The 25,579-nt window shown below is 30.2% G+C and overlaps 3 protein-coding genes across 4 annotated transcripts in view; 2 read left to right on the plus strand and 1 right to left on the minus strand.

Annotated features, from left to right (window-relative positions):
• The window catches only part of LOC100164266 (glycogenin-1), a 16,863-nt gene extending 6,253 nt beyond the window's left edge, over positions 1 to 10,610 (plus strand). Inside the window, exons 2-8 of one of the 2 annotated variants that reach the window (XM_008181876.3) lie at positions 4,772 to 4,907; positions 5,039 to 5,213; positions 7,272 to 7,434; positions 7,496 to 7,622; positions 7,687 to 7,867; positions 8,287 to 8,925; positions 9,051 to 10,610. In XM_008181876.3, coding sequence (XP_008180098.1) covers positions 4,772 to 4,907; positions 5,039 to 5,213; positions 7,272 to 7,434; positions 7,496 to 7,622; positions 7,687 to 7,867; positions 8,287 to 8,925; positions 9,051 to 9,965 — 2,336 coding nt within the window. In that variant the 3' untranslated portion in view covers positions 9,966 to 10,610. The remainder of the gene's footprint in view (positions 1 to 4,771; positions 4,908 to 5,038; positions 5,214 to 7,271; positions 7,435 to 7,495; positions 7,623 to 7,686; positions 7,868 to 8,286; positions 8,926 to 9,050) is intronic. The other variant, XM_003242442.4, reaches the window with a different exon arrangement.
• LOC100574268 (receptor expression-enhancing protein 4-like) lies at positions 2,733 to 4,344 on the minus strand. The gene is made up of 3 exons (XM_003242443.4): positions 3,888 to 4,344; positions 3,531 to 3,709; positions 2,733 to 3,310 (listed from the first exon to the last, which is right to left on the minus strand). Exons 2-3 carry the CDS (start codon positions 3,692 to 3,694, stop codon positions 3,079 to 3,081), a joined length of 396 nt encoding a protein of 131 aa, XP_003242491.1. The 5' UTR covers positions 3,695 to 3,709; positions 3,888 to 4,344; the 3' UTR covers positions 2,733 to 3,078.
• A 10,498-nt stretch (positions 10,611 to 21,108) lies between the features above and the next one.
• Positions 21,109 to 25,579, plus strand: part of LOC100162199 (transcriptional coactivator YAP1) — a 35,192-nt gene continuing 30,721 nt past the window's right edge. Inside the window, exon 1 of the mRNA XM_001948007.5 lies at positions 21,109 to 22,155. Coding sequence (XP_001948042.1) covers positions 21,617 to 22,155 — 539 coding nt within the window. The 5' untranslated portion in view covers positions 21,109 to 21,616. The remainder of the gene's footprint in view (positions 22,156 to 25,579) is intronic.

Below are 25,579 nucleotides of genomic sequence, written 5' to 3' on the forward strand. Positions count from 1 at the left end.
AAAAAATTAAAACATTAAAAATGTTAGCTCATAATATTAGAGCAAGAAAAGCTAAAATATTTTGAAAATTATATTTTGAATTCAGTTTAGAATAACAATAAAAAAAAATAAATTTATATTGTCAAAATCCGGATTTTGCGTAAAAATACTATTTTATGCCTAATTTTTTTTGGATTATTCTAAATTGACCCAAAAAGATCCAAATAGACCCAATTTGCTACTTGAATATTGCCATATTTACATTTTTATCGCTTTAATAGTTGATGAGTGGTAACAGACACGCATAAACCAAAAACAAAGTAAAACCAATAATACATTCATATCGCTCCGCTCTGAATCTAATATAATGATAATTATTCGCTTGCCTATTTATCCATGTATTTATTTAAATATTAAATATTTGATTTGTTAATGTGAAATATTATGTAGTATAATTATACATTTTTAATAAAATATTACAATTACTGCCATGAGCTTCTAATAAAAGAATAAATAAAAGAAAAACAGTTATCATAATTATTTGCTCACTCTATATAATATTCGATTACTTTAACTATTCAAATTAACGTTAACGTTTTAATTTGATATGAAATAAAAAATATAATTGATATATATAATTATAAGACATTACTCAGCTTTATTTACAACAGTAATACATTGTTCACACTCAACACTAAGAATATTGGGTGACATGAAAGACGAAGGTATTATTTATAATTTTTGGAAATCACCTCTTATTCCCCTTAAATAATATGATAGACATTTAGCAATGCACATAGATGATTACTTTGACATTGGTTCACTAAATTGCTACATTGCTATGAAATATAACTCAGTTTAGACGTAATTATGAAAAAATAAATACTGTTTACTGTTTGTACTTTTTTTATACTTAAAACTAATTTGTTTTTCGCCTCATTTGTTTTGTACACATAAGCCAAATATCTAAATTAAGAAGAATCACAAAAGTATCCATTGCATAATCATTACCTAAACACTTTCACATGCGATATACCACAATATTACCTACATATAATTTTAATTTATTGAACAAAATAAATGGTAATTTAATCAACATTAATATGGACTCATTGATTGTACTGAGTCAATTCTAAAAAGTATAGTCGTTATTGATTGATAAATCTAAAAAAAAAGGTTGCACATTCCTACAAATTATGTAATAATAATAAATAAATGAACAATGATTGAAAATGCACAACTTTAAAAATGTAATTAGCTTATTAATAGTTTTTCTATTCTATTATTAATTGTGTTGTTGTAGTTGTTAATTGTCTACTGTATAATATTTGTATTATAAATTTGAATTATGATTATTTATAAGTTATAACTTATGAATTATTATACTACCCATCTGTAGTTCAATTAATCGATTCAAATATTCAATCAATCACACCTGAATCAGTAATGTATTAGCCAAAACAACAAGCATTGGAATGATTCCAAAATTTTAATTTTCTTGTGTAGTTGTGTCATCTTAATCTCGACTCTTGCAGAGTGTTATAATTGTAAAAATCGGTATATTAATTATTAATAGGTACAATAATATACATTTTATTGTTTTAATATATACATTGTGTGCACTGAACATATTTCAAACAAATTTAGTGACCTGCAATACCTATACAATATACATATTTCTTATATATATATATAAAATATATAAACATTTCGTGTCACAGTGTTTGTCCGGGATAAACTCCAAAACTACTGGACCGATTTTGATGAAATTGTTTACACTGTGTGTAATTTGGCCAAACTTAAAAGATAGGTTAATTTAAAAAAGGAGAGGACCCACCTCGGGAGGTGCTCAAACGGGAATTTTAAGATTTCCGATGGAAATTTTATTTTTTAAATATAAATTATAATATAATATCTAACAATAAAAATGTGAAATGAAAATCTCTGTACAGGCTAAACTCTGGAACTACTTATCAGATCTTCTTGATTTTTTTTTAAACGAAAGAGTATTTCACGGAGAAAATTTATATCAAAGACAATTTTAGGACAATCCACTGGTGTAAAATATATTGCTTGCTATTGGTTAATCGGGCATGTTTGTTGATTTGTCAACAAAAAAATAAAACATATATTTTATTAATGATATAATATTATATAAGATTTATTAGATAAAATGTTTCGTTCTAAATCACAGACGTTTAATATTTTAAACGATTTGTATTATTATCTAATATCTTTTGTCAATATACATATATATATATATGTATAATAAATACAAGAAGATCTGATGAGTAGTTCCAGAGTTTAGTCTGTATAGGTAGTTATAGTTTGCGTATTTATAAATTTAGATATATATATATATATATATATAAATTAATGTTTGTGGGTAGATTAGACCTCTGAGAAGAAGATAGGTTAATTTATAAAGGGTTAAATTTGTTTTTTTTTTATACATCGGATTTTAGTACGGTTATGTTAGGATAGGATTTTGTATAAATTGATTATATAAATCCACTGTAGGTGGAGTTAAGTAAAAATGACAACCTTACTATAACTTTGATTCTTTAGAGTTAAATTATTCACTTACGTAAAAACAGCACGGGGTCCGCGATCTACCGCAGGTAGATGCCTACCTGATAATGTACTGCTGCGAATCAGAATTTTTATTCCGGGCAACAGGAAATTTAAGATAAATTTTGAAAACCATACACTGAATATTAAATAACAAATTGAACAAAGTTTGAGTCATTAGAGTTAATACATTTAACCGGCAACGAAGTGCACGGGATCAGCTAGTATTTTATAATTATCTATAGGAATGACTAAATATTTTCCGTTTATCATATTATGATGTACTAGGTATGTACAAAACTATTGCAAGATATCGTACAGACTATTTACCACCAAAAACAACATTTAAAAAAAAAATTGACAGAATTTTTTTTTACTTTTGAATTTTTACATAACAATTATGGATTTTCATTGATCTTTTTCTTTTTTTTTAATTTTAATGATTATAATATGGCTTCATCTCATACATCAACATAGCCAATAAATAACTACTAATAGATTATTAATTTAAATAAGTCATGTGGGACTTTAAAAGTAATCATCCATTTGAATTGTACGATTTGTAAAACTCCAGAAAATGTTCCCAAAGTTCATGAACATAATATCTGTAATTGCCATAAAACGAGCCAACATCGAGCCACATAGTTGGAATATTGGTTTAACTATTTTGGTGAATAATAGATGAATCCCAAATGTGTAATAAAGCCACAATGAAACGCCAAGTTTGATTTCTTGGTAAAATGGTAACCAATCAAACAACCTGAAAATAAAAAAGGAATATACACCATCGTAATTACTTTGTTGAAATGAGTTTATTGCTGCCTATTTTATTAGACTATTCCTATTCGTTCTTTTCGAACGAGTTTGATTTCAAGTAGAACATTTCTACAAACTAATCACAAAATATATTTATATATCATTAAAAATTACCCGAGCAGAGCAATATTAAATTTGATATTAAACAAATTACATGGTCATACTTGTCGGAAATATACTCTATGAGTGCAAAGAAACCAATCGTACACCAGTAGTCCATCAATATCAAACGTTCTTCACGATCTTCACTGCTTATGGTTTTGTAAACCATGTACACTGCTATAACTATTTTAAAAGTAACTATCATAAGACGACCGAACTCAATCATATTTTGATTTAAATTCTGAAAATAATTTACATTTAATATTTAAATTTTTAACCAAATAATTGACGATCAAATGTAACAACCTGAATAGGTAGAGCAAAATTATTGAACAAATTGTCACTATGGACATAATAAAATAGGTAAATACTATTTATTTTGTTTTATATTTATTGGTTAGTGAAAAACAAATATTTACCAATAAATTCAATCACAATAATTATAGATTTTAGTTACAGTTGAGCTAAAAACAATTATGGTGTGTTGATTAAAAAATATTTGTTTAAAATTTTGAAAAAAATAATTATTAATATAGAGTACCCTACTGAAAATATAATAAATTATTATTTAATAACTTACCATGGTTATTCTATAAGTTTATATGCCATAATATTAAATTGTATTAATACATTATTATATTGATTATAATTCACATGTGTCAGTAAATCAAAATAATCGGCAAAACAAGTAATCTTACGTAGCATTGATCATAGATAGTATCTAATCATTGATCAGACTTTAAACGATGACGTATAGAGATGCATGTGATAAATTTTATTACCTAACATACAGCAATTTTTTAGTATTTTGATTAATATTAATTTACATATAAAAGAATTTGTAAATTATCGACGTTTTAATTTAGTATTTGAAAAACTTAATTAAGTAGATAGGTACACCGATTATTTGTGTTTTTATTTAAATTGAACCTGCAAATTATAATATTCTTATTTGAATTATGTGTTTATAGTTTTAAATAGAATTGTAGTTTGCACTCTATATGGGTTTCCAGTAAATTAATGACCATTACGTCATTACTCATTACTATATTATTTTATTCTTATTATAATTATTACTATTATTATTTATTTATTTATTATTTTGACTTAAAAATGTTCATCATTTGTTACATTTTTTCAGATTCGATTAATAGCAAATATTATTTCATTTTCTAGACGCTATCATAATATTTATTTTAAATAATATTGTAATCCTCTTTTTAGTTGTATTATATTATCCCATATTTAAGATTTGGTACCTATATATTAAATAATTTTTTATCGCTTTTTGAATTATTTTCAGACAATGCATGGGTGACATTGGCCACGAACGATTCCTATTCCTTGGGAGCATTAGTCCTGGCGCATTCGTTGAAAACCGTTGGAACTGTGCACAAGTTGGCCATACTAATTACACCTGGTGTAACGGCGCCTATGAAGTATGATTGAATAAATAAATAAATAAATATATGAAACGCATCATAAAATATTAAGTGTTTGCTTCACTTATAAAGATCTTTTTTTCTTTGTGTAAATTCTAAGCAATTTTTTAAAAACTATTGTTGTTTAGACAACAAATCGAAGCCGTATTCGATGAAGTCAAAGTAGTGGACGTATTGGATTCCAAGGATCAAACTCATTTGGCCCTGATGTGTCGCCCCGAACTCGGAGTGACTTTCACCAAACTTCATTGCTGGACGTTTACCAATTACGATAAATGCGTGTTCCTCGACGCAGACACATTGGTATAAGCAACAATTTTCTTATTAAATTATAACATATTATTACATTGTATCCACAACGTATGAAGGTATAATGAAATAAGGAATCTGTTGGTATCTATTATCTCTGGGCAAGTGCTTGATTTTTTTACGGAATACAGAATAATGTAATGTATTATGTCCACGAATCATGATAGGTACCTTATACATATTATGTATTATTATTAATTATGTATTTATGTTATAATAGTTATAGTCCAAATACTCCGAATTAACTCCAAAAACAACAATTCATTTCCTCGATTAATCATCATATATTAGTAAACAATATTATTAGTATTAATAAATGCAAATGTTTAATTTAAAAAAATAAACCATAAAGATTCTTTAAATATCTCTTTAAAAGTAAACTCAACAGTTTCATCTCAAGTTTGAATTTAGGGTCGAAAATGTAGGTTTAATAATATTTTTGTAATAACTATTATATAATATTTATTAGATTTGCACATCATTATCTTATAACATTGTCATCTTAAAAATATAAAAACAAATACAGTAACCCAGTTTAAATCGATCAACTATCCACTTTAATTTTTATTAATTTATAGATTCAAATGTAACTTTTTCTCGCGTCCTAAATTGCAAAATATTTTCATTACGTGGATCAGGAATGAATTAGGTGTACATCATTTAATTATTTTATGGTTGAATAATCAGAGTATAACATCGTGAAGATGTTTCGCGTAATTAAGTAACACAAACAGGTATTAAAATAATAGTAAATTTTGATGATATACTTCCCGTATATAGAAATAAATATATTAATTTATGATGGTGGCGGTAACGTTGCCGTATGGAACTTAACCTTATTACGACAACAACCCTAGCAATTTTTTTTTCGCAAGCACTAATGCTGCCTTACAGCTATGTTGTAAGTTGTAAAAAAAATGTCATCATCTCGTTTTCTATCGTATATATATTAAGTTACTGGTACATTGTTACCAAAAATTTAAATATTAATTGCAAAAAGAGGGATGTGACCGTACCGTTTAATACGCGTGATTATAATTTTCTTTGATATGTCTAATATAGTTTAGATTATTAAGCGTAGTTACGAAAATGTATATTTATTCAGCACAGTTATTTATTAGTATTTTTAGACATGCACCAACGTCGGAGCACTTGAGACATTTCGTACTTGGGGTCGTTCCAAAATATTTTAAGTTCTCTGCGCATTTACACGATTCTAATGTATAAAATGTGTGAATCAGTTACACTAATGACTAATATACTGAAGTATAATGTAAGATCTAAGATTACGAAAATACTGTCTAATGTAGTAATATAATTTTAGAAAATTATACATTTTAAAAGTGCTACTTTAATAGGCATAACATTATGTATTGTTTGATGAATTATTTCCTAAAATCCTATAATGTAGGCGAGATCTATTACACCTCAAAATATGTAAAATACCCAAATTAATTATTAAAGCAATTTAGTTATGTAAATTTAGATGGATGAAGATAATTTTTTTTTTTTTGAAGTAACATTTTTGGTACCTTTACCTGTACTCTGTATACATACCCTATATACCTATACGTATTCTATCAATATTAAACATTTAAAACTCTTATAAATATACTTATAAATAAAGGAAATAGTTATATGAAACGATTATAAACGATTTTTTATTGCATGATTTATTATAATAGATATAATATCTTCTTCTAATGAGTACCAAACTTTTATTTTGATAAACCTCGTTACTCGATAAAATATACGTTGTAATGTTGTATCAACAATATGAGAATTGACTATAAAGAAAAATAAAAGCTTGAAAATTGTTTGGATTTTGTTATTATAATAATATATTCGTCGTTATAATATGTATATGATAACACATTATATTATAAGAGAACAATACTTCTCGAAGTAAAACAGCTATAATACTATACATCGACTATTACAAAGTTCAATTTGATAGTTAAAAACAATGTTTAGCTGGACTTTGTTCAGAAAATAAAATTAGGTAGTACGTTATTGTGCGTCATATTTTATAAAATTAATTATGTGTAAAAGGTGTTGCAAAACTGTGATGAATTATTTGAACGTGAAGAATTATCGGCTGCTCCGGATCCAGGATGGCCAGATTGCTTCAACTCTGGTGTGTTTGTGTACAAACCTTCTCAGGACACATTTGGCCAGTTATTAGAATTCGCAAGAACCAGAGGATCTTTCGATGGTAAAACGTAATTAATTATAACAGTTATTGTGCATTGAATATGCTCGCGTTTTGTTTTTAGGAGGAGACCAAGGACTGTTAAATATGTTTTTCAAAGAATGGTCTAACACAGATATTTCAAAACATTTATCATTTACCTATAATGTAGTTTGGTCGTCTACGTATTCATATTTACCGGCACTAAAACAGTAGGAAATTAATGTGATCTTTTTTGTCTGAAAATGTAATTTTACTAAAAAACTATATTCTCAGGTTTGGCCAAAATATGAAGATCGTTCACTTTATATCTTCCAGTAAACCCTGGCTTCAGTCGTTTAATACAGAAACTAGACTTGTAACGTCAAAACACGGAGGATCTGGATTACAAGAACTATTGCAACTTTGGTGGGATTTGTTCTGTCGCCATGTCCATCCTAGACTGTCCACCGAAATGGTAACATATTACTAATTACTAAATTTAACAATTTAAGGATTATTTTTACATTTTGGGATCAAAAACCTATGTACTCTAAGATCATTGTTCTAACTGTTTGCTTGAACTAACTTGTGTTGTATAAAGCTCAACTAGAAATATCCAAAAGATCCAGTGTTACAACTACTCAGAAATGGTATGTAAAGTGAAAACGCTTTACTAGATATTAGTCTTAAACTTTAAAAATTTAGTTTTTAAATTACACACGCATACGCTCATCCTTCATAACTGCTGCTGGGGCTTCTGTCAATGGTTAATTGGCTTTTGCATGCGCTCATTTAGGCTTAAATGGTGTATTTTTTAATTGATTTATTTTTCACATGTTCTATTTTACACAAATAACTTGCACCGTTTTGTTTTGTTTTTGCTTTTTTACACAGATAGAAAGTCGCCTCAGTAGCCGTTATTCCTATGATTTTCATCCCAAATCCCATAATAAAAATAATACGTCTGATAATTATACTCCTCATAATCTAAATAATTATACTCCTGATAATAATTATACTTCTGATAGTACTTCAAATAATTATTATATTCCTACTTATGAACCTCCAAAAGAGGATCATTATGATTTCACTGACCCCTGGGATGTGTATTTGGTTGAAAAAAATGAGCAAAAAAATGATGAAGTTGAAAAGGAATATGTCAGTGGTGATAGAAATTTGGTGGAAGTGTGTTCGAATAATCATTGTGAACAGGAAGTGGAAAATTATTATTGTAAAAATAACTTTGAAACGGAAGAGCAAACAAGAGACTGTAGTTTTCAGAATAATCTAGTGGAAGAATGTAATAAATTTGGAAATTATGAGCAGAATAATGAACAATATGTTGAAGAAGTAAGAGAATTCAATGAGGAAAAGCAACTGCCAGAGCCAGATCGGTCAATAAGTGAAACACAAAATCCTGCATGTTCTGATGATATTCCCAGTAACCCCTTCTCCGGTTTGAGTGTTAATAACTGTCGTCCTGATTCTCCGACACATTGCGAGGTACCTAAGGACCAGATTTGTCACATAGATGTAAGTATTATATAATTTTTAAGTGTATATAATCATAGAATTCAACATATTGTTATACGTATAAGATGTACATACCTATACAATCATTTATGAACATTCTAATTTCAATTTACACATTTTTTCAGGGTGGTTTGGCTGGACAATTCGCCAGGGTTCCACTAGGTGAAAAAACCCCGGACCAAAAAGCATTAGAAGATTTTCTGCGACGTCAATCTTGGGAACAAGGAAACATGGATTATTTAGGCAGAGACAGCTTTTCTAATATATGGTCCAAGATCAATGAAACACTTGGAAATGTTCCAGAAGTTAGTATTGAGGCTGTTGCTGTGACAACACCTACACCACCAGAAGTTGTGCATACTGAAGAACCAAGGCCACTGAAATCTGCTTTGAAAAAAACGTCAACTACTATTCCACCAGTGAGTTCTGAACTTGAAGTCGATAGTAGTGATCTGGCTATCAAACAATTGGAAAAGCTCGACCTATCCAAAGATATTTTGAAAGAGTTGAAGACACCCGATACTCCTACTGTTACTGCACCAACACCTCCGACCACACCCGCTACCCAAGCTCAAGAATCAGTAAAACCAGTGTCTGTGGAATCTGTGAAAGAAACAATAAAATCGGATGACACTATTAAAGAGTCTCAACAGCCAGCAGAGTTAGAATCGACAAAATCAGAATCCACAGAACTTGTACAAGAACTGCCAACCTCTGAAGCGTGTACTTTGAAATCAGTAGAAGAAGAATTGCCGAAACCGGAACTAGTGGAACCGGTAAAGGAAACTTCTGATGCGAGTACAGAGTCAAAAGAGTCCTCAAAACTTGAAGAAAATTCGTCTAAATCCGATTCACCAGCACCCAAAACGGATGAGCCAGTGAAAAACGTAGCTCAACCTTCTGAAATAGCTCAAGCCTCTCAAATTTCTGTTGATAATTCCACACCGTTAGTCTCAAACGATCCACCAGTAGCCCCGAAACGTACTAATAAAGGATCGCCAAGTGTGTCTAAAAACACTAAATCTTCTGAGAAAAAATAAGAACTAAGAAGCAATATTATAATGAAGCCATATATTATTATGTACACGTTTTGTTTTGTTCCTCAGAGTAATATAGTTGTATTGATTTTCTTTTTTATTAACAAAATAGGCTAAGCTAATTAATGGACAATCAGAGCCAATAATTGTTTTTAGGCTAATTTCTTGCACACTTTAATTCTTATTTATATGCGATTTTCATTAAAATATTTTATTAAACCAATTCACGTGAAATAGTAATTAACTATTTGAATATTATAATATTTTAATAGATGAATGCAATCATGTTTTTAAAATATTATGTGAATACTTCAGCTATTATATATCAATGTTTGGTTGCCTATACATGTTATTTTCAAGGAAAAAATAAATATATTTTCTCCAGAGTATAATATTCTATTTATAAATATTGTTGTAACTTATTTGTATGATATTCCAATACCATACTGTGTTTTTGTTATAAAAAAAAACTTATTTGGAGTATATAATTCTAGTAATTATCTATTGATTTATTTTTATATAATCCAATTCATCACAACGTGACATTAATTGTTATAATTTTTCTAATCATAAGTTAAATCAATTGTAGTTAAACAAAATATAATCTACAAAAGTAGTAATCTTGAATAAAATATAAAATGAATTGTATTCTTGTTGTGTCATTTCATTTATGAATAACATTATAAAAATATTTTGATTTCAATTTTAAACATAACTATGAAATTATCTAAATATAATATAATATAAATAATTGTTCTGATTAAGTTTTGAACCAAATAAAGTTCACAATATAATATTTTGACAAATGTCTACGTTTTATTGTACAATGTTAAATTAAAATTATATAAACTGTATCAAATGAGTATATAATATAAGCCAAATATGTAATTAGAGTACATATGCATAATAGGTATGACAAGTAGATAATGAACAATTATATTAATATTATTTAAGACACATTTTATTTTATTAATAAGGTAATCGGTAAAAAAAGTCACACGCTAGGAAAAAAAATCTCCCCAAAAAAATGAATGAAAATATATCAAAATTGAAGTATAAATATGTTAAAATTGTACTGAAAAATATATTAAAGTTACACAAAAAATCATGTAATATAAAAAAATAGAAAGAAGTTTACATACCTATATAATGTATATATTATAATATATATAATATATATTTAATTTTCAAGTTCCTTAATGAAGATCATATTTTTGGCTTTTGCTATAACTTAGTAATTTAGTATTTAGTTTTAGTTTAATGATAATAATATGGTATATATCAAATTGTATGGATAAATATAAAAAGTTTCATATTATAAATTATTCATCATAAATTGAAAGGTAGTTTTAAAAAAATTTAGTTTGTTTAATAGGAATTCATTCTGGATGGTTTTTAAAATATAGTAGACTAATAAATATATACGAAATTACTATAGATAGGTACTTATAATTTGAACTTTGATTAGGAAGTAGGAACATTACATAAAAACAAACGTTTTTTGGTATAATAATAGGCATAACATGTATACCTATAAACAGGCTTTTTTAACGGCCGTAAGTCATAACATAAGAAAGAGCTATTACAGACATAGAAATGTCTCTTAGCCATAAGAGACATTTTATTATTTTATTATATTTTAATATGTGATTTAAGTAAGTAATTAAAATTTTTTATGATACAAATTTTTTTATGTAACTTATTAATGTATTTTTCAATACAATTTTAACATATTTATTCTTAAATTTTGATATATCTCCATTCATTTTCATCGGGACTTTTTTTTCCTAGTATGGGACTTTTTTTACCGGGACTTTTTTTCCGCGATTCTATTAATAAATGTCATATTGAACTAAACTCGTTTCCGAGCATAGGTATTTGCATATAATGTGTTAATATAGGTACCACATCGTACATAGTATGTATATACTATGTCTATATTCAGAATAACTTACTTATAATGTTAGCCGTTAGGTATATAATTTTACAATAATTTGGAGGCTTACGTTACTTTATTATACGTGTGAATGTGTGATCTATTGGCTATTGCAAACAAATTGTTATTAAACCCTTATAACATAAAAAAAAACATATTGTTACCCTAGAGTCCAGACAATACTATAAAATTTAATTTAAAAAAATAATATTTTAAATAATAATTAATCATCGTCTGCAGTTCTGCACAATGCAAAGAATAATTATATTCCAATTTTGTTTTTAGATTATCACATACTAAAATTATTGGTAGATAAAAACTTAACTTCAATGACAATATCTTTTTTGACATTAAAATAATTATATTTGTACAAATGCATATGTACTTAATTATATTATATTATTTAATGTTAAATTGATTTGTGATATAGGTAATAAACTTTAATATGCGTTATCTATAGTCTATACGACTATACGACTATATTTATAACTGCTGTTATACCGAGATATATGTGAAATATTATATAGTAAGAAAATATTTATTTTAAAATTAGAAAAATAATGATGAACTCCTTTGTAATGTTTGTAATTAAATAATTTAATATTAGTTAGTAATTTATTAGGTATTTAGATAATATTATGCTATTTTTTAAATTCAAAATGTACTACTTATGAAAATCAAATCGCTATTAACAAAAAGATAACGTTACAATAATGGTACTTTGTACAATTTTCTAATATATAAAAATTAATGTTGTGGCTTGGTGTGGTGCGAAACGTGTTCTGAGTGCAAGTACCGGCCGGTATCACTAGTTCCCGAATGGGTGACCACCCGGGTTTTTAGTGACAAATTCTTGCCACACATACACACACGTGTTCCAATCCAACCGTACCCCGCCCCCTTCAAATAGTTTCTAGCCATAGTTGCCGTTTAATAAAAAAATTAACGTTTGTTTATTCATTCTATAGCCATAGACTCATAAACCACTGGACCGTTTTAAATAAAAGTCAAGTATACGAATAGATTCATTGAGGATTGGGGAGGGTTTGTAGCTTCGTTATTCAATTCATATCATCAATACACGTTTTTTGTCGTTTAGGCTAATAAATCTTTTATAAATAAATTTAAAATTGAGAAGTATCTATTATATATTAGAGGCAAAGTTTATGGTTGAGATTTATATAGGTACTGAAAAAAATACTCTACTGATTTCAACAAAATACAATATTAAGAATATTTCAATTGAAGCAAAACGGAAACGATAGATAAGTATTATGATAGATAGTCGGCTATAATACAGATATTATTTGGGTTATATCTGATATATATATAGATTACCACTGTGTAATTCTACACTAGGTATTTCTGGGATCCCAGATGGGTTGTAAGAGTGTTAGAATAGATGGCATGGGTATCACCTATTATATTATATAAAAGTCAAAGTGTATTACCTACTTAGGCTTATTATATAGCTTATTTATAGAATCAAAAAATGCCCAACCGATTTTGACGATTTAAGGAAGGTTTAGCTGATAGTAAATAATATTATCTATAATGCCTTAGTTTAGATAATAGATTGAACAAATTCATTTTAGAGTGGCTTACCCAGTTACCCACCGTTAATAATATTAAAACTATAACCACATAAAAATGTATTTCTGCTTGCAATTTATTCCAGCAAGAAAAAAGTTACTGATTACTTATTAGTAGTTAGGTATCACTGCCTGCCGCATCTCGGATTCATAGTCAATTTGATATTAATGTATAATTTATAATTTTAGTCAACTTAATGCACCGTCTACCCTCTACACCAGGGACTGGAACTGAACCTAAAAGAACAGATTCCTGAAAATTAAAATATTAAGAACCGGAACCGGAACCGAAACCTTTATTTTAATAATTAAAGTACCAGAAACGAATCGGAATATTTAAATTAAATAGGTTCTTTTAGTTTCAACAATTAATTAATTTCATTTATCTTAATTTAATGGTATTTCTGTTTTGTGTATAAACTGTGTATGATCATAAAATGAGTTTTCTAATATTTCTCATACTATTAATAAAACCCGTATTCTGGGTAGATATTTAAAATTATTATACTTTTAGGTAAGTAACTTAATTATTTGGAACAGATACCTTTATTAGTATTTTATTAGTATAGTATTTGTATTATAACAAAACCGGAACAGTTAAATTTTTATTTTTGGAGAACCAATACCGGAACCGATACCGATAAATTCAAAAGGTTCTCAGTCCCTGCTCTACACTCTATAGACACGACTATAGTCTACACATTAATTGTGATAATATGTCAATGATATTGTAAATCTAAAGAATTAGTTTTAAATAATTATTATTAAATCGCTATTTAGAACGGTCGTTTAATAATACCATCATTGAAAAACATACTAAGTAATAGAAACACATTTTTAATTAATCGATTTTTTTATTTTATTCAATCTATAGGGTTATTACTCACTTGGGTTATTTATAAAAAAGGATAATATAGCTTTTTTGAAAACCTAATTGCCGGATGTTTCAAGCTAATGACGCCTTTTCAAAGATAGCCCATTTAGCCTAAGTATGCCTATTATCAACACTCGTTTTTATTTGTTAATGGCTCCGTATTGTAAATTATAACTATATTTTTATATTGTATCCCAAATTAAATGGCTTACAATTAGGTAGGTATATGCATTTTAAGGTATAATAAAAAAACATCTGTTTGTAAATACTTTCTTTAAATTTTGTGGAAGAATTATTTTTATTTAATTAAGAGGTTAATCTTAATAGATCTCAGTCTTAATTTACCCTTAGGTATTAAAACGATTTCAATAATATTATATTTTCATAATACAATTAAATGTAGGTGTGTTTAACATACCCACATGAACGTAAATATAAATAGCTGTGGTAATCATTTTCTGGTTAAATTTACAAAAATTATTTAAGAACATATCCATCGATGGTATCTTATACATTACATTATTATTATCTATATTTCTGAGACAATAAAATATGATATATTTTACCAACTCCTTGCAAAAAAAATTTGATGATTTTTGATAGTAATTTTATTGCTACTTGGTAACTTACTGTTGTACCACGATTTAAGATAGACAGTTATACAAGCGTATAAATAGTTTATCTTAAATCGTGTGTTGTACCTATATATAATATTATGATTTATGAAGGTAAGGTAGGTGCCTACCTACTATATCAGTAAAATATTATATCAATGTGCAATATTAGTATTTCTCAGTGAATTTATCACAACATCGCATTAGCTCATAATTCAATTTGTATACTTTTTATCATTGTTATATATTAATACATGTGACAAATAGAATTTATAAGACGTAAAAACAATTTATATTTAGTACTTACTTATCGGTTTACATAATAATCATGATGTCATTATTTCATTGGTTTTGACATAATAATAAATTGCTAAGAATAAAGCGATGAAAAAAATCTAGGTAGGTAGGTAGGTTGGTACTCCCATTCAATATGCGGTGTAGCATATTATTTTCCTGTCGAATATTATTATAATAATTATTATTTTTTTTTTTGTTAATCCACCGGAGAAGAATAGCGCATCTTCAGCTCTTTTTAGCTCGTCTAGAAATATACCCACACGCCATGATGGTGTGTCGTCGTGGTCTTGCAGCGAAAATTCTTATTAATATTCATCCGGTAGTTTATCAGTATAGCCGGATACACTTGCAAAAAGTGAACAAACTAAGTGGGTTAATAACTTCCTACTTAGTCTACTTCCTGTATTATGTAGATGCACTATACGTGCAGTTTTTTTTTAGTCGATTAAATTTGGAAAACAATACATAATTATGGGTAGGTAGGTTTACTGCAATATTGTGTCTATATAATATTATGTATTTATGTATTATAATACGGTATGTATATGAAAAGAAAACCCGTTACCATTGATTGTGAGTTAGTTCACGTTGAAATGCATTATTTCAATAACTAAGTGACTATATATCATTATTTTATTTAATTATGGGTATTCTAGATACCCAGAAAAAATTACATGTCTACAATCTACATTTAATATATAATATACTATATCATATTTTACATGAATGTTATTTTTTTATTTGGCATTTTCAACAAGTAGGTACCAGTTATTATTTATTTACACAATATTATTTTTTTTTTACAAAAACATTGATTATTTTATACCTATTTTATAATATTATAAGTTATTTTAAATGTGTTAACATTTTTAATACACGAACGTATTATAAAACATCATAAGACACGTCTTCAAATTATGTTTTTACCCGTTTAAATCGTTCACCTATAATGTTTAGTTAGGTACAAGGTAGGTAAATAATAAAGTTTATAGTATAATATATTAATGTTATGTTTCAAATTTTAATCGTATAAATATATGAAATATCTATATTTGCTAGTACTTTGAATCAGTGGGTAAACGACTGTAACTAAAATGGGCGATTAAATTATTAAATTCTGATTGCCAAATGTATAAAATAATTGTGAATTTCTTATCTTTTCATTGATAATAATGAAAATTCAAAATATATTATTTTTTTATTTTATATTTATTTTTTAATATTTATTGAGTTATATTGAAGTTTATATCTAGGTATACGAGCCAATATTTTAAAATTAAACCGGGAAAATTATTACTTAATACATTCAAACTATTGTAAACAATAAACATGTGTGACTTATTCATCAACAGTTAATGAGATCAGTTAGGTATTATTTTTGGAATGTAATGATTAACGCGTACCTACTAGATCTCATATTTTTAACAGGTAGGTACTCGTAGTTTGTACGACATATCTCGCCAACTGGTCAAGTTCGAATTCTAGTGACATATCCTAACTAACAAGTCAATCTACGTGCGATACTCGGCGATAGTATATTTACCTACATTACCTATAATATGTGATAAGGAGAATGCAAAATGCTTTTTGAATATGAAGAGTATTATTTATCTCATTATAATAAGATAATTTTTAGATGCCAGATGACCAGATTATTCAGATGCAAAAAAAAAACGAAAATAGCTCCTTTATATAAATACAAATACTCAGTATTCTGGAAGGGCTTTTTCTATTGCTATTTTAAACTGACAGAAATGTCCCTGGCCTTCTAGAGGCCCAATGATGCTGAATTTTCCGCACTCCTTTATTTACGCCGGTGATTTTATTGTAACGTAGGTACCTATAGTAAGATCTTGTAAATAAATAATGAAATATAGGTACAACTGCAGCTTATCACTAAAAACTTAATTTCCGGCGAGTGCTATATGGCCAACCATATTATATTATTTAATTGTATTTTGTATTGGATATTGAGCGAAGCAATATTATATTAACATAGTAAGGTAGTGATAACATTTTTTTTTTTAACAGAATTAGTTTTAGTAATTTAGTTATTCTTCAAATAACAATAATCCTGGAGACTTATATACCTAAAGTCTTTTTAACGTGTATATATAATATATTAACCTATATTTGTATGTTATTATCGACATCACAGTAATAATTGAGTAAATATTTATAAATATTCAATGGTTTTAAATTTCAACCTCGTATACCTATCATTGACATATTTCACTTTACCAAATATACCGAAATACCTTTACCGGCTATAACTATACAATATAATATTACAGTTATTCGTATCCAGTACACAATGAGGTAAAATATAAAACCCTTCCCAAAAAACCGATCCACCCACGACCTTGAGTGAATATTATTTGTCGAATGTGTACCTTTATTCAAAAACATATGATACTTATATATACATCTATGGGTTAATACGTATGTAGGAATGAGCCGCGGCAAAGAGATAGGTACTTACCTAACTCAAAGAAACTCGATGTTTGTTGGGTCTAAGGATTACCAGATTATTTGTGCATGTATAAATATCTCTATAAGCTTACAGGTGATATATTATTACTTATAATGTTTGTACTACAAATTTCACACAACGCCTTAAAACATTTCGAGCTTCTTTACATGCCGACAAGCGTCGGTTACTACATGGAACATAATATTATAATATTATTTGATTCGTTTAGGCGTATATTATGTTTAATAATCAATAATTAATATTAAGTCTGTGTCTGCTATACTCTGCTCGCCTTTTTAGATTTCTTCGACACCGACTCCGAAACACATGCACGTGAGACGGCAACTATAACTATAATGTTATATATTATACTATATATGGGCGTAATTATTATACTTGTCTACGTACACCGTCCGTTGTTGACTTTTATCATCGATCGTTCTTAAACGAAGGTTAATTTTAAAATAATCATATTACAAAATCTCCGATTACTGCAGCGATGCGTGTCAATCAACGGTCACGGGAAACGAGCCCACGTGGTTTGATGTACTGTATTATATTATTATACCTACTCTAATAATCATATATAAATTGTAGATTATCTCATTATATATAGTATATAAAATATTTTATGCAATATTGTGGTAGGACGCCATCGAATTATAAATTAAAATAATATAATCGGAGATTATTGTCCGAAGACAAGATATATGCGCTGCAGGTACCTATTATACATTTAGGCATAGGCTTTAGACGAAACTGCCAACTGGTGAATATAAGTTCCTTACTCGAGACCTAGCCGGTATCAAAAATAAATATATTAGTTCCTACACGGCGGAAAAGTGATAAATGTAAGTTCCTATACGGTAAAAAAATTACTTATGTTAGTTCCTATAGACTTGCACTTTTTACCTAAATTAAAAGGTCGAACTGCACTCGGGTTCAAAAAAGGGTTATCAACAAAAATGTTCAAAACTTCCCTTCTCGCTTAAAATGTAATCATTGGCATACTAATTATTATTTTTCATACTTTTAAATTTTATATATTATGTATTATACAAAATATATAATATATTATTTAATGAAATTATAAGAAAGTGATATTGTTATTTGTTATATAGAACTGCACTGTCTAAAACAGATGTGTTCGAAAAATAGCAAATGCTTGGATTTTCTTGAGATACTATATTATACTATATATTTGTCAACTATCCCAGAAAATAACGCCGTTCAATAATTTAGTAACTATTTAGTAGATAATTATATATCTAATGATTCACTTTTCCAGCCGGTCGGCGAGTCCCCCTCTACGGCTAATGGGTATATCCTCACGGGACACTCTGTAATCTGTATAGTATATAATATATACGAAAACTCATTTTTAACCATGCCAAAGTCATAAACAGTCCTAAGTCTGTAAGTGAGAAGGAAAATGAGTATTTTCAACATCTTTAATCCCTTCATGCATGACATTTTTGTTGAAACTTTTTGAACTCGAATGCAGTTCGACTAAAATAAGTGCAATTCGACCTTACCCGTTCTGGAGGGCAATAGCCCACCATGACAAATGTTAGGGGCGACTATAAAAAAGTATAACGATGTTGTCGAATATGCGGTGGAAAATTATAAATTAACATATATAAATAAATTTGTGTAGCATTGGTTCCTATAATCTACAATCTCTGTATATCTTTTCGGCAATGAGAACATTTTTTTATTAATTTTCTCTTTTTTTTGCTAAATACTAAATTGAATATACTCTCCGTACCACGAGAGAAAGCATACGGCGGCCTACGAAATGTGGCCTCGAAACGACGGAGCGCAATCATTCGGATGCGCGGAGCCGTATGCGTTCTCTCGTGGTACGGAGTATAGTACTGAATATCTTGTACCATATAATATGCTATAGTAATATTTATTGAAAAATAAAAATAATAATTTTAGATTTATAAATGTATAATAAATCTTTATTATTTTATAACAAAATAGGTATATAAATATTATTCAACTCTGCAAAAGAGCAGTGTCAGATCAATTTATTATGAGAATATTAATATAATATAATTCAGTCGTCCAAAGTAGTTTGTAATTATATATTTAATAATCATAAGACAGTTGTTTTTGATTTTTGTTAGATTATAAACATTGTGTAAAAATACTGAATTAGGAAAAATTAATCATAAGCAAAGTCGGGGACGCCAAAATGTTCAAAATGTTCAAAATGTTGTTGCCCACTGTGGCAAAATCTTAAATACGGCCGTGGCTGGGTGACTAGTGGCGCTTAACACCCTCTGTTAAATTATTTTGTTAGCGCCTTCATATAACTCGAATAATTATGTACTCATACCAGTGTATTAATTTGTATAATGTGACGAAGAAAAATTTGTCTACAAACTAGCATGGCTCTGGCAGAACAATTTTCAAACTTATATCACTGTTAATTAATATTGGAAAATATTTGACAAATTAATCAAAAACTGAAGATATTATCAATAATACATTTGCACCGGTAATATTGCTTTAATCTAGATTATTATTAATTTTATTATAATAATTATATAATCGTTATTAATATCGTATACAACTAATTGATTATTATTATTATTATTAAAAATATTGTGTATATAAAGGATTCATGTAATTTGTATAATTTTAGCACCTCAAAAATGTATGGTCTATAGTTGTGCCTATATTATGCACATGGGTAGTGTAAACGTATAACATAAAATAATAAATATTGTACAATAATAAATAATGTACACTTGCACGTGTGTCGAGCATAATGTCTAACCGGATCTATTGCAGTGGGTGGAAATAGAAATGGAAAAAAAATTGTTCTCGAAGACTTCCGAATGGGACAGCACGCGTACAGATCGAGTATAAAACGGTGGAGACACACAAGCGCGTGGAAAAAAACCAAATAAATAAAGTGCAATGACGTAATTTATAATGTATACGCTTAACAACTGCAGCAGCCGTACGCGACTCGTGTAATTGGACGAAATCCGCCGCCGTCCGTTTATGAATGACCTCTCTTTAGCGTCGTCGCCGCCGTCGTATGCGGCCGGACGGTGTGAATCGCACGCGCGCGCCCCGCACCGGTGTAGTGGCGTTGGGCGTTGGGCTGATGAATCGAACCTCATATAATATCGTCGTTTTACACACTACACACTACACGCGCGCGGTGCGGTACTCTACACCGGGGCAGTGCATCCAAAACGGCGGAGGCCCGACGGCATGAGCGGCGCGGGCCGCGTGCCGGTATGCGGTTACACTGCGCCCGACGTGTCGAGGAGTCCCCACCGCTTAGACGGCGGCGGCCCGCTTATGCGGTGCGTGCGTGCGCCTCGCGCTGATACTAGTTGCGCCAGCCAGTCCTAGTTGCTACTCGCCAGACAGTTTTGGAGTGAACGCGTTTGTGTTCGGTCCGTCCGAGCCCGTCGGTGAATGCGCGTTTGTGACGTCGTCGAAAATAATTTAAACGTATATCCCGATATTATCGTACTTACAATAGAAAATAATATTTGTTCGAAACGTGACCGAGCAGTCGATAGTAAAATAAGTGATATAGAAACTATATTATAACCGCGGTGACTGCAGGTGGAAAACGGACGTAGTGGATGAAGGCGTTTTTGTTATTTTTGGTTGTTTTTGTTGTTGTTATTATTATTTTTGTTGTTGATATTATATCGCTGTAATATTATATCGTATTTATTAGTGCCTCCTATTATATATAATACGATCTAATAATATACTCCCCTGTGGCCGATATACCTGTGCATCGGAAACACCATTGCAGCTTGATGTGCACCAGCGGCGGCTGCAGCTGATCAACCAATCACGACCTGCGCCCACCGAAGACGTCAGCATGTCCGGCTTACAGCAGCAGCAACAGGAACAGCACCAACAGGTGAGCATCAAAATGGAACCGATAGGACCAAGCAGCCCTCCGTCGGGCGTCAACAGCAACCTGGTAGTCCGGGTAGACCAGAACTCGGAAACAGACTTACAGGCGCTGTTCGACACGGTTCTGAAGCCGGACGGCAAGAAGCCCCTCCAGTTGCCGTTGCGCATGCGACAACTGCCCAAGTCGTTCTTCAACCCTCCGTCGACGGGTTCCAAGTCGCCGTCCATATCGCACAGCCGCGAAAACTCGGGTGATTCGGCATTCGGCACTGCAAATGTGGGTCCGTCGTGCTCAGGGCCGGTCCCATTACACTCGCGCGCGCACAGCTCACCCGCCTCGCTGCAGCAGACGTATGCCGTCGGAGCGGCCATGCAGCAGCAGAAACAGCAGCACGCCAAACAGCGAAGCTATGACATTTCCAGCACCATCGACGAGTTGGGCCCGCTGCCGCAGGGTTGGGAACAGGCCCGGACGCCCGAGGGACAGATTTACTATTTGAAGTGAGTGCGGCGCGCCGTTTCTAGTCTTTTTATCTCCCCCCTCCCCCGCACACCTTCACGAAACCGTCGTCACCATACACCCACTCCCCTGCCCCTGAGTGATTCCTCCATCGCCCGCTGCCGACGATTCCCCTTTGGCCGGCCCGGTCGTGCCCGTCCCCGTATAAAGCGTTTCCCCGCCGCCGAGACGCGGTTATTTTGGCGACCGCGGTGTCCAGACGCGCGACGCCGCCGGTCTATATTTAAACGGGCGCGCCAGACTAGCGTCGTCGCGCGACCCACGGCCGAACCCTTTTCTTTTGCGCGTTAATATCGCGTACGATATATTGTGTGTGTGTATGATTATTTATATAGGTGTTTGTATCTCTGTTGTCGTGATAATGATATGCAGGGATCGGTGTATTTCAGAGTCTAAAACCTGGAGGTGCTTAAGTCCCTATTTTTCAGTTATTTATCCAGATTATGGATGATTTTACACAGGCGCGGACTGGCTGGGGTGTTGTGATGCTACACTATCCCTTGCCCTAAAATATATTTGCCTAATATTATTTATCTATAAATCTATAATATTGTACAATTTTGATTGAAAGTTAGTTGTAGGTAGGTACTTGGTATTTATTAACGTTTTTAACGAATATTTTTTTAAACAAAATAAAGTATATTAATATTTTATAAATAATCTACATGTTTTAAATTTGCCACAATAATTTTTGTTATTTGCCCTTTAAACTGTGTAGCATCCCGTGCCCTATTTTACCAATCCGCGCCTGATTAAACACGACGAGAACCATCGACCACCCCCACAAGCCACTTTCGATATCTGTTTCATAATGTGTATTAGACATTGTTACAGTACACATTAATATTATATTATTAACATATTAAATAATAAGAACTTATATTAAAGACCTACGGGATAAATCGTGAGTGTGCCGATGTTAGAATTAGGGGTGCTAAGTACACCCCGCGAGCCCCCATCCCCCGTACCTTTATAATGATATGAGTGTGACGTCAACCGGACCGACAACACCGAATCTGTGTATAATTGTATATTGTATATTATACAGTTAACGGATCGCTCGTGCAGGTATATATTAGTATAATATATATAATATACGATAGGTATGTACGTGCGGTCGAGATACTCGTTTTCGCGATATTGCTATACCGCCCAACCGTGGTAGTGGTACGCTAACGATTTCGTTACTGCGCAGTCCGTTAATGTATAGCGTATATTTAAGTATAATATACCAATATGCGTGTACAGGAGGGAGTATACCTACCTATATTATACGCCGTCGCCAAGGTATATTTCTCGTGTAGGCACCCACTACCCAAACAAGACTGATGACACCCATCAAAGTGGTGCAAATCACCACGGATCACTGTTTGTTATGTATACGTCTTCAAAAGCGATTGGGAAAGGCAGTTAACAGATTTAAATATATGGGTAATGGTTTGAACTTTTACAAAGACGAAATTTTGAAATCATCTATTCTTCGAGATCGCGGTACGTGCCGAGTTTTGGTTTCATATATTATTATTTTAAGAATTTTGACGGACAGTAATATATTATAACGTATAGTTACCACTTAGGTATGTATAGGTGTATTCCTGCAATGGTATACCTGCAGTGTAACACGTCTATTTTCGTATCCTTTTAAAAAAAATATTACAACTCCGATTTCAATAACGTAGTCGTATAATTGTAATAACATTTTTTTTAAAAAAAAAACGTTGATCGTACACAAATTTTCTCTACTTCGCAGTATTTTTAATATCTTAGCAAAACACAACATATGACTGTATGTGTCAACAGTCTTATACTTTGTAATGCGTTATCGTTGAACTATATCAGCTGTAAAATAAATAATAATTATTGTTAATATAAAACAGAAAACTTGATAATGTTTATCTATGCATTTAAAGTTTAATCGTTATTATAAACGACTCAAATTAATTTAAATAGTATTTCGATTTGTTCTATGAATAACAAATATCGATGAATATAGATATTTGTGTGCTTATGATCAGCGCGGTTATTGACATTGGTTTTCTTGTATTCATTAAATTTTTCGATATCGCCGTCCCAAGTTCAAATTATTATGTTTCTTTGCCACCGCTCCGGTTCGACCGGATATAGTTTTTATTTTAGGTATTTCAAAAATTTGAGTTCCAATTATAGTCAAATATTGCTTAAAATACAAAATATTTATACTTCATTATTATATGATGCATAATATAGAAAAATAATCGAGCAATAAGTGCTATGTCACTACAATATATGATACACCTATAAAATATTATAGTATTATATACTGTGTGGTTCCAAGGTAAACGAACAAATAATATTTTATACCAATATCCAATAGGTAATAATTGATTTGATTAGTAATTATTTTTGAACTTGAACAATTGTCAATCACAGATAACCATGATTATAATTTATAATATAGGTACTGATACTAATAACATAGGACTATATTATATACATACAGATAAATGCGAGCTGTTTAATTATACCCGGTAACAATTAATTCGTCGGTGTATACTTTAAACTTTTGTTTTAAAAAACTTACTCCATCTATTATGCATTATTAATGGTTAGGTATTAGTTATTAATATCATAATGCATATTATTTTATCTGATTTACACACGTTTATTGAAATGTGATTACCGTCTATAATATATTCTAAACATACGTTAAAATCTAAAACTTAGTATATATTATACATTTAAAATGTGCGCAATTCATGTATTATTATTATTTTGTTATATCGTTAACAATGAGAGCGGCTTCATCACAATATAACATCGTCATCTAAAGTCATGGTCAGTTTTCCCGTTACTTTTCGCATGACGTGTGAATGTGTCTAAAAGTCGCGACCTGCGACGAGTTTTTACCTACCTACTTATTATATAATATACGTTAGAACCCGTGTTGGAACTATGGAGGTCTAAAGGCTCAATTTAAAATTCTTTGTTAACTTGTAAATAGCTAAAAAGTCTCAATTTTATTATATTTCGCGATGTACTTTGGTAATAAAATCAAAATTTTACCGGATGAGGAGATTTAAAATGTAATAAAACATTTTTAGCAACGTGACTAGCTCGGGTTGATAATATTTAATTTAACTCGACACGTTTTTAAAACGCCTTCTTGCTGATACGGGTTTAACTTCTTTGCGAAACAAAAGCACGTTCACAAATAAGTAAGTACTAAAGTACCAATGTCCTAATGACTAATACTAATTATAATAATCTATCCCCAAGATCACCTCTAAATATGTCGTCTGAAAAATTGAGTTATACAGATTAAATACCGATGTTTATTTTTGTTGTGTTTTATAGGTTTATAACAAATTTATAAATTATAAATTATCGTACGCCTCTAAATAGGGTTCATCGATTATTGACTATTGT

Source organism: Acyrthosiphon pisum, chromosome A1 (assembly GCF_005508785.2).
Source record: "Acyrthosiphon pisum isolate AL4f chromosome A1, pea_aphid_22Mar2018_4r6ur, whole genome shotgun sequence".
Taxonomy (NCBI): domain Eukaryota; kingdom Metazoa; phylum Arthropoda; class Insecta; order Hemiptera; family Aphididae; genus Acyrthosiphon; species Acyrthosiphon pisum.

Coding starts and splice junctions, on each gene's coding strand:
- LOC100574268 (XM_003242443.4), bottom strand. CDS start 3,694: ATGATTGAGTTCGGTCGTCTTATGATAGTTACTTTTAAAATAGTTATA. Junction 3,311..3,530: donor ATAGAGTATATTTCCGACAA/GTATGACCATGT, acceptor TTTTATTTTCAG/GTTGTTTGATTGGTTACCAT.